Source organism: Arvicanthis niloticus, chromosome X, assembly GCF_011762505.2.
Source record: "Arvicanthis niloticus isolate mArvNil1 chromosome X, mArvNil1.pat.X, whole genome shotgun sequence".
NCBI lineage: Eukaryota > Metazoa > Chordata > Mammalia > Rodentia > Muridae > Arvicanthis > Arvicanthis niloticus.
The window spans coordinates 26760255-26776641 of NC_047679.1; the positions used below are offsets into that span (position 1 = coordinate 26760255).

General features: G+C 42.9%; 1 protein-coding gene across 6 annotated transcripts in view; it reads right to left on the reverse strand.

The window, feature by feature from the left end:
* Positions 1–470: 470 nt before the first annotated feature.
* The window catches only part of Rai2 (retinoic acid induced 2), a 59329-nt gene continuing 43412 nt past the window's right edge, over positions 471–16387 (reverse strand). For all 6 annotated transcript variants that reach the window (XM_034486249.2, XM_076919105.1, XM_034486250.2 and 3 more), the window contains one exon: positions 471–2443. In XM_034486249.2, coding sequence (XP_034342140.1) covers positions 818–2419 — 1602 coding nt within the window. In that variant the 5' untranslated portion in view covers positions 2420–2443 and the 3' untranslated portion in view covers positions 471–817. The remainder of the gene's footprint in view (positions 2444–16387) is intronic.

Consider the following 16387-nt stretch of genomic DNA (forward strand, 5'->3'; position numbering starts at 1 on the left):
ACCACCCTTTAGCCTCAGCCTCCAGACTACAGGATCACTATGTCAAGCAAAAGCACTTTTTTGTTTCTTTTACCAGCATCTGTTTTTTTTAGCACTGAGAAGTCCAAGAAGAAAACGCAACACACTCAAGAACTGAGCAAACCAAGAGAGGCCTTGAGTACTTGCGACTCATCTCTCTGCCCCCTCCCTGGTCCTTTGCCGCATTAGAATAAAAGCAGCAGCAGCAGCAGCAGCAGCAGCAGCAGCAATGGCAAAAACCCAACCAAGGCCCAGAGGGAAAAGTGATTTGTTAGAGACCATACATACTCTGAATCCTCCTTCTCTGAGGCACAAGGCAGTATTTCCCAACATGCCTGAAGAGCTTAGGTCTCTAAATAGTAATAAATTAGAGCTCTTTACAAGCAAAAGTGTAGGCCAACCACGCCAGTTTAAAAATGTAAATTTTACAAATGACAGAATACTGCAACCAATTAGTGCAAACAAACATTTATTGTGAAATATTCATCCTACCCTTTATTAGGTATTACATCATCAAAGCACTTTGTGGCAATGAAAATAGCTCTTACCCCTCTGATTCACCCAATATTCCATTAAAGCTGCAAAAAAATGTGCAATCTGCTTGAAAAATAGGTCGCTCTTATTTACTCATTTGTGAAAAGTCAAAAATTAAAAAAGAAAATGATACTAATTGGCCTTTCTGCTTTCACCTATGCCCCAAAATAATTAACAAAGATAATTTGATTTAGATGCTTTAAAAAAAAAAAAACAATGCACCTTTCCCCACATCATAATCATAAAAATGTTTTAAAGCCCTTATTTACTTTCTTGGGAAAAAGGTGGCCAGCCGTTGCTTTTTAATTGGGAGCATGTGGATTTCCTGGGAGTTCACTTTCTTTAACTTTATGCTCCGGTTTTTGATGGGTTTCCTAAGGGGCTCGGCGTTTCCCAGGGACTCTTCTCCTTGGCTGTTGATGTCATAACCCTGAAGCACAGAGTCTTCTCTTTTGAAGGAGAAATTTTTTGTGGATACCCCTGAGAGGCCTTTAATCTTGCCACAGAAGATGGCAGGCACGGCGTCTTCAACTGACACAATGACCTTGGCTGCCTGAGACTCACTTACGATCTCAATGTTATTTTCAGCCATCAACTCACTGCCAGGATGGCTGGGCTGGCTGACCATCTCAGTGCCATTGTTGCTGCTGCTGCTGCTGCTGCTGTGGCTATCCATAATGGCTGAGGCCTCACGAGACTTGGCAGGGGCAAAGGGCATTTCCATGCCACTGGGAAGTTTCTCCAGCATGGTGTGGCCCTGGATGTCTGCTGACCCACGGCTGCTATACAATGTCTCTGGAGGAGCTTCCACTTTTCGGTGGGCTGCCAAAGACAGATCTAGGGCTGCATCCTCTTGGAAGGCTGGGGGGCTAGCTTCCCCAGCCTTGAGCCAGGGTACTGACTTCATGGACAGATCCAGGGCCTCATTCTCACTCCCCATCTTGATAACTGTGTGGCGGCTGAGCTGGAAATACTCCTTTGGCTGGAGGATGTTTAAGGGCTTCAGTTCATCCTTTTCCAGAGTGGTCTGGGTGCCTTTAAAGGAGTGCAGGCCGAAGGAAGATGGTGGCTTGGGGAAACTGGGGCTGAACTTGGATTCAGAACTCTGAGGCACTGGGACAGGGATGGGGATGGGCACTGGAACTGGCAAGGGGACAATCACAGGATAGGGCACCAAGAGGGTAGCTGGCGGGACTAGGGGGGACAGTGGAGAGTTAAAGGGCTGAGGAGGCACTGGAGCATAGCCAGGAGGAGGCTGGCAAGGTGGAGGGCCCAGAGAGCCTTGGGTGGGGAATAAATTCTGGAGCACAGCTTCAAAAGGCAATGTGGGCTCCTGTGGCTGACTTGGGAGCCTCAGGTCCAGGAGCTGAGGCTGGGCCTCAGAGTCCTCCGTCCCCTGGAAGAGGTTGTTGTGCATAGAATTGGAGGAGCATGGGGCCTCCTGTGGCAGGACTAGAGGGGAGTTGAGGTGCTGGAAAACATGCTGTTCCAACACCACCGGTAGCTGAACTGGCCCTTGTGTCGTCATAACGTAGGTAGCATTGCCGTTGGGGTTGAGCTCTGGTGCAGAGCTTCCCTCCAGCTGCATGTGAATGGGCATCACCACTGGGCTTTCCCCAAGGCACAGGGGCTGCAGCACGGTGGCTGCTACCTTCAGAGCCATGCCACTCTGGGACTCAGCTGGGGGGTTCAGAATTGATGGGGCCGGCACGGTCACCAAGGCCTTCTTTACCAGGTCAGTGGAGTTGATGTTCCAGGCCTCGGTAGTTATCAGCTGGGCCATGCCGTTCTCCAGTCTGTTATTAGCCAAAGTAGGAGGGGAGTCAGTCATGTCCATGGAAAGATTCTGGGACTGCAGGTCATCCATCACTTGGCTCCGGTGCCACGTGGCCTGCAACACAGAACACACGATATGAATCTTTCTTAAGAGACTATTTATAACTGCCTTACGAGATCTCTCCAGTCTCAAAATAGTTTCCATAACTTAGTTAACTGGGCAGCACAACCCAGCTCTCTATGTATACATACGCATTATAGATATTTCCTAATATACACGAACACACCCATATGATCAGCTGTGCTTATAAAGACCCAATTTAACAAGCGATTAAGCTATAAACACACATGATGTAATCTCTAAATAACCAAGTGATCTTAAACAGGCTATTTTGAAGCCTAATACTCAGCTTATATCTTCAGCCTTCAACAAAAACAAAGTTTCATTCCACATTGCTCTGTCGGACCGTTAAGAAATGCAGAGATTTAAACCAGTTCAAATTTGAAAACGCAATAAATGTACTTTCCCTTAAGGAAAAATAAAAACCTTGTCACATTGGAATAGTCTATGACTATGGAAAGGGACATTAAAAACTCTTTGTAGATGTAATTATGGAATTCTAAAAGGTTAGGAAATTTCAGAAAATAACTCAAAAACTCTGTAGCGATAATTCTCCTAAGAGGTTTGGAGATTCGAAGAGCAGTGTGTTTACCCAAGGCTCATTATAATTGCTGCACCAGCTTCTGCTAGCCAATCAAATTCCCTTTCCTCTAATAATAGGAAACTCTACTCCTCAGAGCAAAGGGAAGATGGAATAGTTTGCATGAATGATCTTTGAGCCCATCATCCTCACCTGTCTATCTTTCTGACCTGTGGCCTCTACCAACATGTAGTTACCAAGAGAAAGAAGCGCTAATGAATCTAGAACTAGGGGAAATAAAATATCTGTTGGAAACAAAAATTCCCAAAGGTGAAAGATGTCTCAATGTCTTAGATACCTCCTGAACACTGACAGCCACTTTGTAAGGGGCCAAATGAGCCTAGAGAGGATGCTTCCTGGAGGAAGCAGGGCTGCAGCTGCGGTACGGCTCTCCATGGAAACCCTTCCATATTTAGCCTCGTTGCCATGGAGAAAGCAGGCACCATGTCTAACTCAGGGATCTGTGAAGCTCTGGAGTGTGGTTGGGCTTGATAATAATTCAATAATCCTACATTTCACTAGAAAAGCCTGAGGCAAAACAGATTCTTGACCTCACCTGTCTTGCCTATGTAGACTTTAGTCATGTGGTCATCATGTCTTTATTCTCTCACCACCAAACTATCATCACAACCTCTCAAACAAAAGAGAGAGCTGACCCAGCACATCATAGTGTTAGAAATACAATCTTTCTACAGGAATTCAGCTTTAACAAGTGAACAATTCCATGACATTTTCAAGCCATCAAAATGTGTCAAGTGCACAAAATAAGGAATTGCTTTGAGGAAGGGGGTGGTGAGGAAAGTGGCAGATGCTTCGCAAACAGGTCTGCAGAGTATAACTGATGTGTCATGCTTTCAAAAGCATGACACATTGCAGTAATTCCAAGGGAGGACTCTAGAGCCTGTGTCCCTGTGGGCGACATGCCCTCTGGAAACTACAAGTTGACCTAGTATGTTGGCAAGTAATCTCTGTAGGACAGTTGGGAGGCAGCCTGCTTCTAGAAAGGCTGAGGGCACTTACCCTAGCCGAAGGCTTTATTCCTTCCTGAGAAGACTGGCCCTTAATTCATCCCCAGAAAACCTTATACATTCAAACTCACAGTCATTCTCACATGTATATATTCATTCACTCATGTGACCAATTTATCTTGTAAATGCTTACTATATTCCAAGGACTAGCGTTTAAGCCATGAGAAGGAGGCAAGGCTCCTATTTTCAGGGAGATTATTGTGTAGTGAAGTTGTATGTCCTCCATCAGACAAGACTGTAGCATCAGCAAGGGGAAAAACACAGCAGAAGAGGTAACAACAACAGAAGGAGAAATATTCGGGGCACAGGCACACAGTCTATGGAGGCTCCATGAATCTAAGAGTTTTTTTCCCACAAGGGTCCAACTTGTCCCTCACAGTGGCTGGAACTCCCATGAAAGAATGAGGAAAAGATGTAGAGAAGCCTTAGGTGGGACTGATAAGTACAAAGACAGCAACTATTAGAGAAGTCACCCATGGTCACCCACCTAAGACCAAACCTGATGACTAAGAAGAGGCAACTTAGCAGAAATCAAGTCATATCTCGGTACTATCTTTGATTGTTATGTACTTCCTCATGGAGACTACGTATGTTTACACCTTCAGAAGTGTAAACACACCTCCATGTGTTCTTCCCTTTTTCACTTTCCCTTCATCCACTCCCAAAGGAAAACAGATACCTTTCTAGATACCCCTTCACCTGTTACTTGCACACATCTTCAGCTCAATTGATAGCCCTCACTGTTTCCTGGAACCCTCCCTTGTTCCTACTACCTGGCCTTGATCTAGGCCTGCTAATTCTTCCAGAACCCTCCTGATCAAGGCATGAAGAGGGAATTTTGCCAGAGTAGGGTATTATCCCAACAGGCTTGCTATCTTCTCCAGCATCATCCTGATCAGGACGTGACAAGGGGAACTTTTGAGGACTGGGAGCCTCCATACAAGTTTCTGCTCCTCACACAGACAGCAAGATCTGGAGCAACTGCATATTTGCTTTGTTCCACCTAATATGTGACTGACTGTTCAGTCCTTGGAATGACCTTTTCAGAGGACTACAATTATGCCCATATTGTCAACAGGGAAATTAATTCCACCGTGAATACAGATAAATAGCTTAAGGGTACATTGGTACTAGAATTAGAATTCCAGGCCAGTCTAAGGTATCCTCCCTGTATTTGGATTTCTGGCAAGAATAATCTCTATAGCCTCTGCTTCAACATGGAGTACACAGTGTACCCGAGAAGGACTGCAGAAATTCAAAGTAGAGGCCAGATATTTCCCAACAAATTCATGAATGTCATCAGGCTAGTTTCTCCACTGGGGTGGTGCTTAGCTCCTCACTGGAGTTTCCCTTGCTCCTACTACCTGGCCTTGATCTAGGCCTGCTAACTCTGCCAGAACCCTTCTGATCAAGGTGTGAAGAAGGGATTTTGCCAGAGTAGGGTATTATCCCAACAGGCCTATCTTCTTGGGGAGTGAGCCTGAAGTGGCTTTGGTGCTGTTACTAGAGGATTGATAGCAGGGCATCTCTTAGCCTACTACCCAGTCCTACTACCTGTCCTCAGGTCATGAAAGTAACAGACTTGCTGGTCCATTTCTGGGGCTCGAATTTTTCTGGAAACAGATATGACAAGGTAAACAGCATGCAGGCTTTGCCACATTGCATGTAGAGGAAAGAAATATGCAGTATTTCAGGAGAAGAAAAGAAAGAAGGCTGCTGTCCACAGTCTTTCTTCCATTTCCAAAGATTGCCTGGTAACAACTCCATCTGCTTCTCTGGAGAGCCATTGGCCTGCCTAGACAGGCTGTTTCTTCCACTTCATCTCTATCAGGTATAATAAATACTGTTCTCAAGGATATCCAGGTTAAGGAAATACAAAGACCTTCCATCACATACCTTTCCACATTCTAGAAAGGCTCTTTATCTCTTCCACTTGTGCCTCCTCCCCCTATTCAACCTGCAGCTGACACATTCCTACAGCTCTGGGTCAGCAGGGACAAGGTGTGGGTGAGAAAGTGTGATGCCTCGGGCATTGCTGCTGCATGAGATGGTATTAGGAGCCCTGGCTACCCACAGAGAATAAAAATAGCAGCTCACAAACTGAAGGTTCAAAGGACAAGTACTTGTCCCTGAGGATGAGCCCAGAGGTAGTTAATGACACTGAAGAAGGTAGAGATCCATCCTCCCTACTCAGCCAAGCTGATGATTAGTGGGGCTCAGGGTGAGGTAGGGCTTCTTCAAATCAAAGACCTTCACAGTAGCCACCAACTTAAAATCAAGCAGAGCAGTCAAAGATTCCCTCCGAGGTAGCAGGGAATGTTTTCTTGTGTCTGGGTTTTGTAAAACTTCATTTTCAAATGGGTTTAAATGAAGTCACCAACCATTTTGCCTATGTCCATTATCACTGTGGGAGGTAGAAGAAGAGAAATAAAGAAGACACACACATGGGGCAGGGGAGTGGGGAGAGAGAGAAAGGGGTGGGGAGAGAAAAATACTAAGATGGTAAATGATGGTTGTGTGGCCTGGTAGAACATGGACAATCTGGACCTACCTATTGCTAAAGGCCTTCATTCTTGCCATCTTCAGCAAGCCTGACATTTGTGGAATTAGAGAACTGGGGCATTAAACCTATTAACCATTTTTCTAACCCAGTGAGTCTTATCCTTTCTAATGCTGTGACTCTTTAATACAGTTTCTCAATGTTGTGGTGACCCCCAACCATAACATTATTTTTATTACTACTTCATAACTGTAATTTTGCTAGTTGTGAATCATAATATAAACATTTTACATTCAAGATATCTCATATGTTACCTCTGTGAAAGGGTCATTTGACCTCAGGGGTGTTGTGACCCACAGGTTGAGAATCTCTACTTTAGCATATTCTAAACACTTCTGACAAGTGAGGAGACTGGGACCTAGAGTGGCCAATGCTCACCAAGACCAGTGCTCACCAAGACAGAGGTATAGGAATTTTGGGGGAGAGTACAGGGTAAGGCCATTAGTGTCATAGGATAGCATAATGGCGGTTACTGCCTCCACTGTGAGGGACTCCCATGAGACAGTGTATTTGTGAAAGTAGTTTGTGGAATAAAGATATGTGGTCACCCTGTATTTGCCTGTCATAACGAGAAAAAGAAACTGAAAATGAACACTTCCTTTATAAAGAACTACATATATGATGAAGGCAACCTCAGGCACATCTCCCAGGTGACCTGCATCACATGTGCACCCTGGTGGGTAGTCATACAAGTCATCCTTCTTCTCTAGCTGTCTCTTCCACAACTTTGCACAAGAATATACTTTAGGCTGACGTGCTTTTATACAAATGATACTTCTATAAGGAGGCTTCATTTATGGTCTAATTTAGAAAACAAACTACTTAATTACTGCTGCTCAGATAATTTAGATCTCCAGATGTTAAAATCTGTCTTTTTCCTTATTGTGGTTATTTAGCACTAACACACACACACACACACACACACACACACACACACACACACACACTCACTCACTCACATACAGAAGCTTGCAAATATCTCACTACTTTTACCCCTAATATCCTCAGCCACATCCCAACTCAAACCATTGAGAGAACCCCTGAAGATCCTGCCCCAATTCAAACTAAAGGAATCTCAGCAGGTGCTATGAATTCCAGTGACAAAGTCCCTGACTCTGGCCAAGCCTGATTTCTGAACCAAGAATTTACAGGGTGTACTAGCAGCCCTTTCAGAAGCCCAGCTCATCATCTAGCTAAGGGTTTGATTGTATTTTGTAAATTGAAAGCATCTTGACCACAGAAGCTAATCTGTGATTTCCATGGGTTGCATGGTGTGAGTAATTAAAGCACATCTAAGCAAAGACTATAGGAGTGACTACTTTAATGTGGAGGGCAAGTAGGGAGGGATTTATTTCATAGCAACTTTAGCCAAAACTAGTTCTTGCTTGAAGGTCCTGCAGAGCCCTTGAGATTACTGGACTGAGGTCACTCAGAAAGTACACTAAGCTTCAGGGAAAACAACTTTAATGATCAGAGCTAGTTTGTAGCGTATTCTGGACTCACGGGCTTTAGCAAGTTTTACAAGTCCCATCTTTGTGCCTCTGTCCCTGTTCTGGAGAAGCCAAAGTCTATCATTGCTCTCTTCATCATAAAGGGGCTGCAAATGTGATTCATTCTCCTGTCGCCAAAATAAGTCTCCTCGAGATCTTTTTCTCTAATCAACACAAGTTACTTCCCTAAAGCAATCATTCTTTAAATGATTGCCATGTGTCACTTAGTGGCAATAACATATGCTGAGATGATGTTGGTCAGTTTTGTCACTCGTAAACACAACAGAATGATTGTACAATAGAATATGGTTATGATATTACTTGATGATACAGTCTCATGGAATAACCATTGTATCGCAGTCCATCAATGATTGGAGCATAGTTACATGACATACAGCAACTGGCTGTTCATCCTGGAAGTTTCCTAAGAAATATTTTCCAAGTGGTAAAATAGCAACAGTCCTAGTTTTAAAGGAGCAAGTACCAGCTATCAATTATATCTGGTAGGCAGGACTGTCTACATCTTTGTTGAAAGTGAAATCTTTGGAACAACTACAACAGTGTCACTCACAAGCTTCTTTGAAATGCAGACTCTTAAGCCACAACCCATGAGCTCTGAAAATCATAATCTGCAAGTGAACAAGAGCCTTGGCAGGGAAGGGCTGGGGGAGGGGCAGGGGCTGGAGAGAGAGTTTAGTGGTTAAGAGCACTGACTGCTCTTTCTGAGGATCTGGATACAATTCCTAGCACCCACAGCTCACTGTCTGTAACTTCAGCTCCAGGGGATGTGACACACTCACACAGACATACATGCAGGCAGAACACTAATGCACATGAAATGAAGTTAAAATGAAGATCCTTGAACGATCTGTGTGTATATTAAGGTTTGAAAAGCACTGTCTTGTTATCGATTCTCAAACTGATCTGTGCATTGAAATTGCCTGGGATCTTTCAAAAAAAATGCAATGCCTGCTCCATTCCCAAGACAGATTCAACTGGTTTTGGGTTGCAGCTTGGGTCTGGAGTACATAAAGTTCACCAAGTGATTCTAATATGCAGTCAGATTTGTAACCCTTAACCTAAAGCTAGAACACAGGACAACTAGTGAGCTGCCTTTTGTAGTGGCTGATTTCCCTTTTTATGTCACAGAAAACACTGAGGCCATTATCATCCCAAGCTCTCTCAATTTTCACCTGGCCTTTGCATTGTGTCCCTGTGTATCCCAGTCCCATAAAGAGGTGAGACATTTCTCCCTCTTGGAAGACTAGTTTGCTAAAGACTTCTGATAAAATTTGTTTCCCTTCCAATCACTCCTTATTCTTAGTCTACTTTCCACTTTTGACTAAGACTTACAAGAAACCACCAACAAATGACCTAATTCTGTATAAAAATCACTAGCCATTAACTATGAGCCAGAAGAGAAGAGCATATTGTGTCCTTTAATATTGTACACACATATAGTTTCATCATTCAGGACCCAGGGTGCACTATCTAAGAAGCAACTCCAACCGGGTTCAAAATGGATTTTCTCTCTTCACAGGGTGTAGTAATTGTCAATTATTTGCCTCAGTGATTGAATTTTCTGAGCTTTAAACATCAGCACAAGGCCCTTTTACTTTAACAAAGCTGTGAGTATAATTACTACTTAAATGTATTCCCAAATTGGTTACAAAATGAAAAAAATAACAGATTATTCACCAACCTCACATTTGGTTGTATTTTACCTGCAGAGACTTATACAGTCTTCCAAAAGTAATGTGGCAATCCGAATTAACTTTGGATGCGAGTCACCCAATCTATTACTTAAGTTGTTAAAACTGTGGTACTCATCCAAATTTCAACTGAGATCAACCTTGGTAACAATAGGCACTGGCTATGGAAAGTCCCGTAGCCTTTCCAGAAACATAGTAAAATCATTAAATCTTCTCCTATACTGGTTTAAAAAATATAGAGGGGGTCAGATCCAGTGCCATTAACTGACCATTGATGTCAGCAGTTTGAAGATCATCTTGAAGGAGAGAAATGTATGCCCTGGGATGCTACGTAAGTTATATATGTTTAGCTTAAAATCTCATCCTTTGCATTATTTTCTTATTGTGTGCATGTAATACAAAAACATGCACACATGTGCATACAGACATGGTGAGTGTGTGTGTGTGTGTGTGTGTGTGTGTGTGTGTGTGTGTTTATTTTTACTACTCAGCACGAGCGATAAATCTTTCAGGCAGGGCCCAATTATATTTCTAGAGCTCTTCTAAGTTTAGACTGGTCACTAGCCCAATCCACCCTTCCTGTGTTACAGAGCTGAAAGCTAACACTCAGAAGCCAAGTGGCTTGTTCAGGATTGTACAACACAGTGTATGCTAACTCTTAAAACTGTGCTTTCTCCCCCCGCCCCCAAACATGTTATCTGATCCACTGCCTTCATTTTAAATGCTAAAGGACACAAAGGAACATGTGGGCCAAGCAGAATTGAAGGAAAGGAACCCCCAGGTATCAGGCCTGATTTTTCTGGTCTGTTATTGGATTCTAGAAGAGTTCAATAGGATTCTGAGAGCCTGGCTGGGGAGGTCATTCTGCCTCTTTTTTCTTTCTGGTAAATAATGTCATGTGCCTGTACATTTATTTTCTCATTTGCTGCCCCAACTGTCTTTAGCCTGCTTCCTGAGGATCAGTGGTGCTCCTTGAAACTATGCAGGTCTTAGCATAAGGAAGAATTAGAAAACCAGACTTGTGTTCATTCATTTATCCATTCTTTCAAAAATTATCTGGAGACCTACTGTGGGCTAGGCCTGCATTTTCTATTATTTTCTCTAAAGGATCATTGCCTTCTTTATTGGTGGAGTTCTTGAGATAGGAACCAAATCCACTGTCTCCCTGGGTTATGTGCCTTCTTCAGGGTTCTTTCAAGGCTGATATTTCTCACAGAGATAAAGGAATACATTTCTAAAAGATGAACACCAGTCTCTGGACAGCTGTGGGAAGTGTGTCATAAGATAGAGAACAGTGGTTATTTTCTATAGGAGGCTGCCCCTGACACTGAGAGGAAAGACATGTCCTCTCATCACAATGAACTTCAGTAGATAGTAAGAAGAATGCCTCGGCATCACAGGAGACAATGAGGAGGAACTGTTGGGGTGGCTTAGCAGGTTTAAGTGGACAGTGGACTGCATAAATTACCAATTGCTGATCCCTGCATTCAGCTGAGTCCCTGCAACTTTCCACCAGATACCCAACTTCTAAACAACCTCAGGTGCCTGAGCTTTAAGGGTAGGTTGCACAGAAGCACAAGTCATGTTTAAGGCTTTAGGCCATGTCTATCTATCGTCTTGAAGAGCAATGGTCTGAGGAAAATTTTCTGGCAACAAAGAAACCTCTTAAATCTGGAATGAAGAGGGGGAAAAACCTGCCTCCTGGAAGAAAAAATATTTCTAATTAGATTGAGATACAAAGGTTAAATTTTTATTCGGGGGAAAAAAGATTGTTTATAATCCTATGTCATTAGAAGGACATTTTCCAGAAGCCACTATGCCAGAAATAGACCCTCTGAGGGGTCACTAGAAGAAAGGGGGTACAGAATTCTAAGGTACTTGGGTTTAGAGTTTTCTCTTTTCTAAGGCCCATGAGCCCTTCTTCAACCACTGGTGAGAAGATAGTGTCAGCTCATTCTGGGCACTGTTCCCTCATGAGAATGAGGAAGAGGAAAAACATTGAATCCCAGGTTCGAACTTTACCTTTTACTAACTGCCAGTTGTATATGACTTTGGGTATATTAGCTCAAAGCCTCAGTTAACCTCTATGCACGATGAAAAGTAAAGAGCCCTCTCGTGGGATGGCTGTAATGAAGAGTGAGCTCATTTAAGTGAAGAGCTTACTACAAGGCCTGGCACATGGAAGGCTCAACCAACACCACAATAGTGGCCTTCATTGACCCCATCACTGTTTGCTCTCATTGTCATCTTCATCTTCATTACAATCATTACTGCAGTTGTCACTGTCTTCTTACTTGTCATTCTCATTGCTATTGCTATCAGCATCACCATTGCCATCATCTTTGTTGTCACCATGTCATGGCATCATTGTCTTATCAGACCTCTTAGCCACATTTTCTTCAAGCACCTGGAATAGCATTATCAAAGCTTTGCTAACATGTGGAGGGGTTTGCTCATCTGTAACCCTGTTTGGTCAAATCTTACCTTGAAAATTAGCTGCTAGGGACTGGGAAGGCATGTATCATAAAATGAGTATTACACCCAATGGTGAAGTTTCAGGCAAACTCCTTAACTCACTTAATCCCAACATCACTAGAACATCAAACATTTCCAGTAAAAAGAGAAGAGCATAGTGTCACAATATTATAAATCAAAGATGATAGGAAAAGGTATAAATATAAAAATCTGTTTCTCACCTGACAGGAAGAGTAGAGGAGAAAGAATAAGAGCAAAGCTTTATGCATCATGCACATGTGGATTCATGAGAACTTTCATGGATTCTGAAATGTCTACCATTTATGCAGAACATTACTTAGGATTCTTCAGTTTTCCTTCCTTGCACAAAGTCCTAAGGAGTTTTCTCCCCCCACTTATTAATGATAATAGGGGCATCTTCTCACTCACAAAAAAAACCAAAGGACTCCCAGAGAAGAGGGAGATAAAGATAAGGATAAATGGGAAACAGACAGTAAAGTGGAGAATCTGTGCTAACTAGGCCAAAGTAAAAGAAAGGAACATTCCAAAGTTTTTAGACCCAAATAAGAAAGAGTTTGCCCAGATAGAAGTGTTAAGACACTGAAACTGAGGAGTGCTTTAAGGGGGAAAAAAGGAATGAAAGTTCTTTAGTGGGCCACAGGGAGTGGTGTCAAGGAGCAAGGCTGCAGCAGCTTGGCTGCTTCCAGGGCTGGTCCACAACACTCCCCCCCCCCCCCCATCTCCCTGACTTTGGCACATCAAGTCCCATCAAGGTTAGGCACATCCTTTTTCACTAAGGCCAGACAAGGCAGCCCTGTTGGGGAACAGATCAAGACATGTGCTCAACTATGTTCATAGCAGCTGTATCCAGAATAGCCTGAAACTGGAAACAACCCAGATGTCCTTCAGATGAAGAATGAATACAGAAAATGTGGTTCATTTACACAATGGAATATTATTCAGCTATTAAAAACCAAGACATCATGAATTTTGCAGGCAAATAGATGGAACTAGAAAATAACATCTTAAGTGAGGCAACCTAGACCCAAAAGGGCATGACAAGAACCTAGCATAACTGTCCTCTTAGAGGCTCTACCAAGCAGCTGACTGAAACAGATGCAGACACCCACAGTCAAACATTGGATGGAAGTTGGGAACTCTCCTGATTTTAAAACAACCACTGAGGACTTGCTGTGCTCACAGTCCTAGAAAAAACTACATATATACGCCTTCTTATCATATCTGGTCTTATTTATATTTATCCATACCTCTGGCATCTCCTGTTCCACATTGGGCAGTAAGAATTGAGTTTCTCCCATCAAAATTTGATTTTCTATATAGAAGCTGATAAACTAATCCTCACTGCAGTGTTTGGCTATCTTGATTAGGTGTATGATTAATAAAGCTAAAGTATTTTGTTTTCCTTACTAGCATAATAAATATAACCTGGGAATAATAAAGCCACGGACAAAGAACTGAAACTCTGAGGAACTTCAAGACACTAATCATCAGGAACAACCTTCTGTCTATCTTGACATCTTTCTCTAGAGACGAGATCTTACAACTACTGACCAAGTTAGATGGCAGTATTAAAAGGTACCTGATTTCAACATGACCTCCACCTTTAGGCACTCAGAGCTAAGGTAAGATATAAAGGTGACCCAGTTATCCATCTCTTTATAGATTCAATAAGCAAACACTTATTTTTCATCTAAGAGGAAATTGCTAATATTTTGCTTTCCAGTACTGAGATGATTTTCTCAGTATCCAGGCATGCCTTTTCCTCATAGGATTGTGTAACTGGACTGTTTGCCTCCTGAAATTTTTATTTCTGCCTTACCATGCAAGAAGTACAGGACTGTATCCCACATGTAACCTACAAGGCTACAGGCACAATGGAAACTCATTTGCCAATGGTGATGAATGGAAGATGTTGTGTTTGAGTGAGCCCAGCTAGTTAGTTATCTTGAGTTCTCCTGTAGAATGACCTTAAGACAAAGATTTGGTTGAAGCTGGTGTATAAAAGAGAAGGCTCACAAGGAGGGCAGAGAAGACTAGCTATCAAAAGCAAAAATTTCAAGAGATGGTTAATTTAGCTGATGTGCTCTTTTACTGAAATATATCTGGAGCCCTGTAGAAAGTACTTTTCTATTTTGATAGGTTTTTGATATTATTTGTGTCAGCTGGAATGCAAGATGTTCCTGGGATAAATCACAGAGCAAATCTCTTCTCTAGTAATCCTGTGTTCCAATGCAGGAGGGACCAAACACAAATAAATAAACACTACTTCACTTCGTAGTGCACCTGATGATGATGATGATGATGATGTGCTCATCTTTTAAACAGTCAACTTCTTTCTGGAACTTTGTTTTCTCAGAAGCATCCTTTTGCCTGAGAGCAACTTTCTTAAGAACAAAATGCTTGGCAGAATCTTGGGGAGGTTGAGTTGTTTCAAGTCATCAAAGTTTCATTATATTTATCTTAAAGCCAGTATCATGGTTGAAGCTAACAACACAGAGTTGAAGTGGGGAAGGAAAAAGATCAGCTCTACAACATCCGGCTAGTTAATGGAGAGTATAGGTGTTGGTTCCTATTTTATTTAGGGGAGGAATTCTTTTTGAATGTATGTGATCTCTCTCTCTCTCTCTCTCTCTCTCTCTCTCTCTCTCTCTCACACACACACACACACACACACACACACAGACACACACACACACACACAGACACACACACACACACACACACACACACACACACACAGAGACGGTGGTCAATTAGGAATGAAACAAGCCTTCAAGATTTATGTTGATCCCTCTTCTTTCCCATCTGCTTCATCCACAGTGTTTTCACACAAGATATGAGGGACCACACAAGAGGTACAAGGCGTGCTGAATCTTTCCACGTTGTCAGCATTTCAGCAGAAGGAATAGGAGGATGGGGGGGGGGGTTCTACAGGAACATGATTGGAAGTAAGGCACAAGAGGACAGGTTTGTCCAGGAGATCCAGCTGGCTAGGCATCTGGAACCTAGGACTTCTGAGAACTTGGGAAAGAAACAAGGATGCCTGAAACATTAGACAAGTCCAGCTCTTCCAGGGGCTTTCAGTGTCACCCCAAAACTTAACCTCATGTCCTAAAGGATCACCCACTCTGCCAGTAAGATTTTTGTGTCTTCACAGTTTTAAAAGAGTAGGAGGCCTCCGTGAAATAATGAGACCCCTAGGTGGGGGAGAATAGGAAGAAGCAATTCAATTCCCAGGACTTTGTTAGCTCCACAATACCTGCATCTTTGCAGCCTTTCTTTCATACATTCACAAGAAGATAATGATAAACTATTACTGAGCTCTGAGTTATCATGTGCCAGGCACCCTGCAAGGTACTCTATATTCATTTTCTCATCTGTTTCTCAGCAACCCCAGCAGATTGGTACCACCTTGGTGGGATTTGATTTGTTGAATTGTTGTTTCCTACCCTCTTCCACCCCTGTGAATCCCCAGGAAATGGTTGTTTTGATGGGAGAGAGGACAAAGCTTTCCAGAACTGGAACAACATTCACTGCAGGGAAGGCAGATCTGGGGGAGGGGAGGGGAAGGCAAAGCAGAGATTCTTGGTAGCATGCAAGGGGACAGAGAGAGTAGAGTAGGGCACAAAGTAGGAGATAGCTCCTGGTTTTGAACTTGGAATTGTTTGGCTTTCTCCTGACCTCAGACAGGCCTGCATAGATAGCTTTGGTCTTCTGAACACTCCCTGCCTTAGTTTCCTTCTCTCCCATTGCTGCCACTAGTGTTTCCTGGGCCCAGAAGGGCACAGCTTGAATCTGCTGTTCCCTTACATTTTTAGAGCTCAATTATTGTTTACTATGTAACATAGTTTGGATAATTGTACCTCAGAGGCCTGTGTGTTAAAAAGCTTAATTTTTGGTCTAGTGAAAACTCTAAGAGGCAAGGCCTTATAGAAGATCTTCAGACCATTGAAAATATAGTCTTAAAGGGAATAATAGGACCCCGGGCCTTCCTCTCTTTTTCACTTACTGGCTCTAAGGGGACTGCTTTTTGCTTGTCTGTGCACTCCACAACCCAGAGTACTACTTTGGC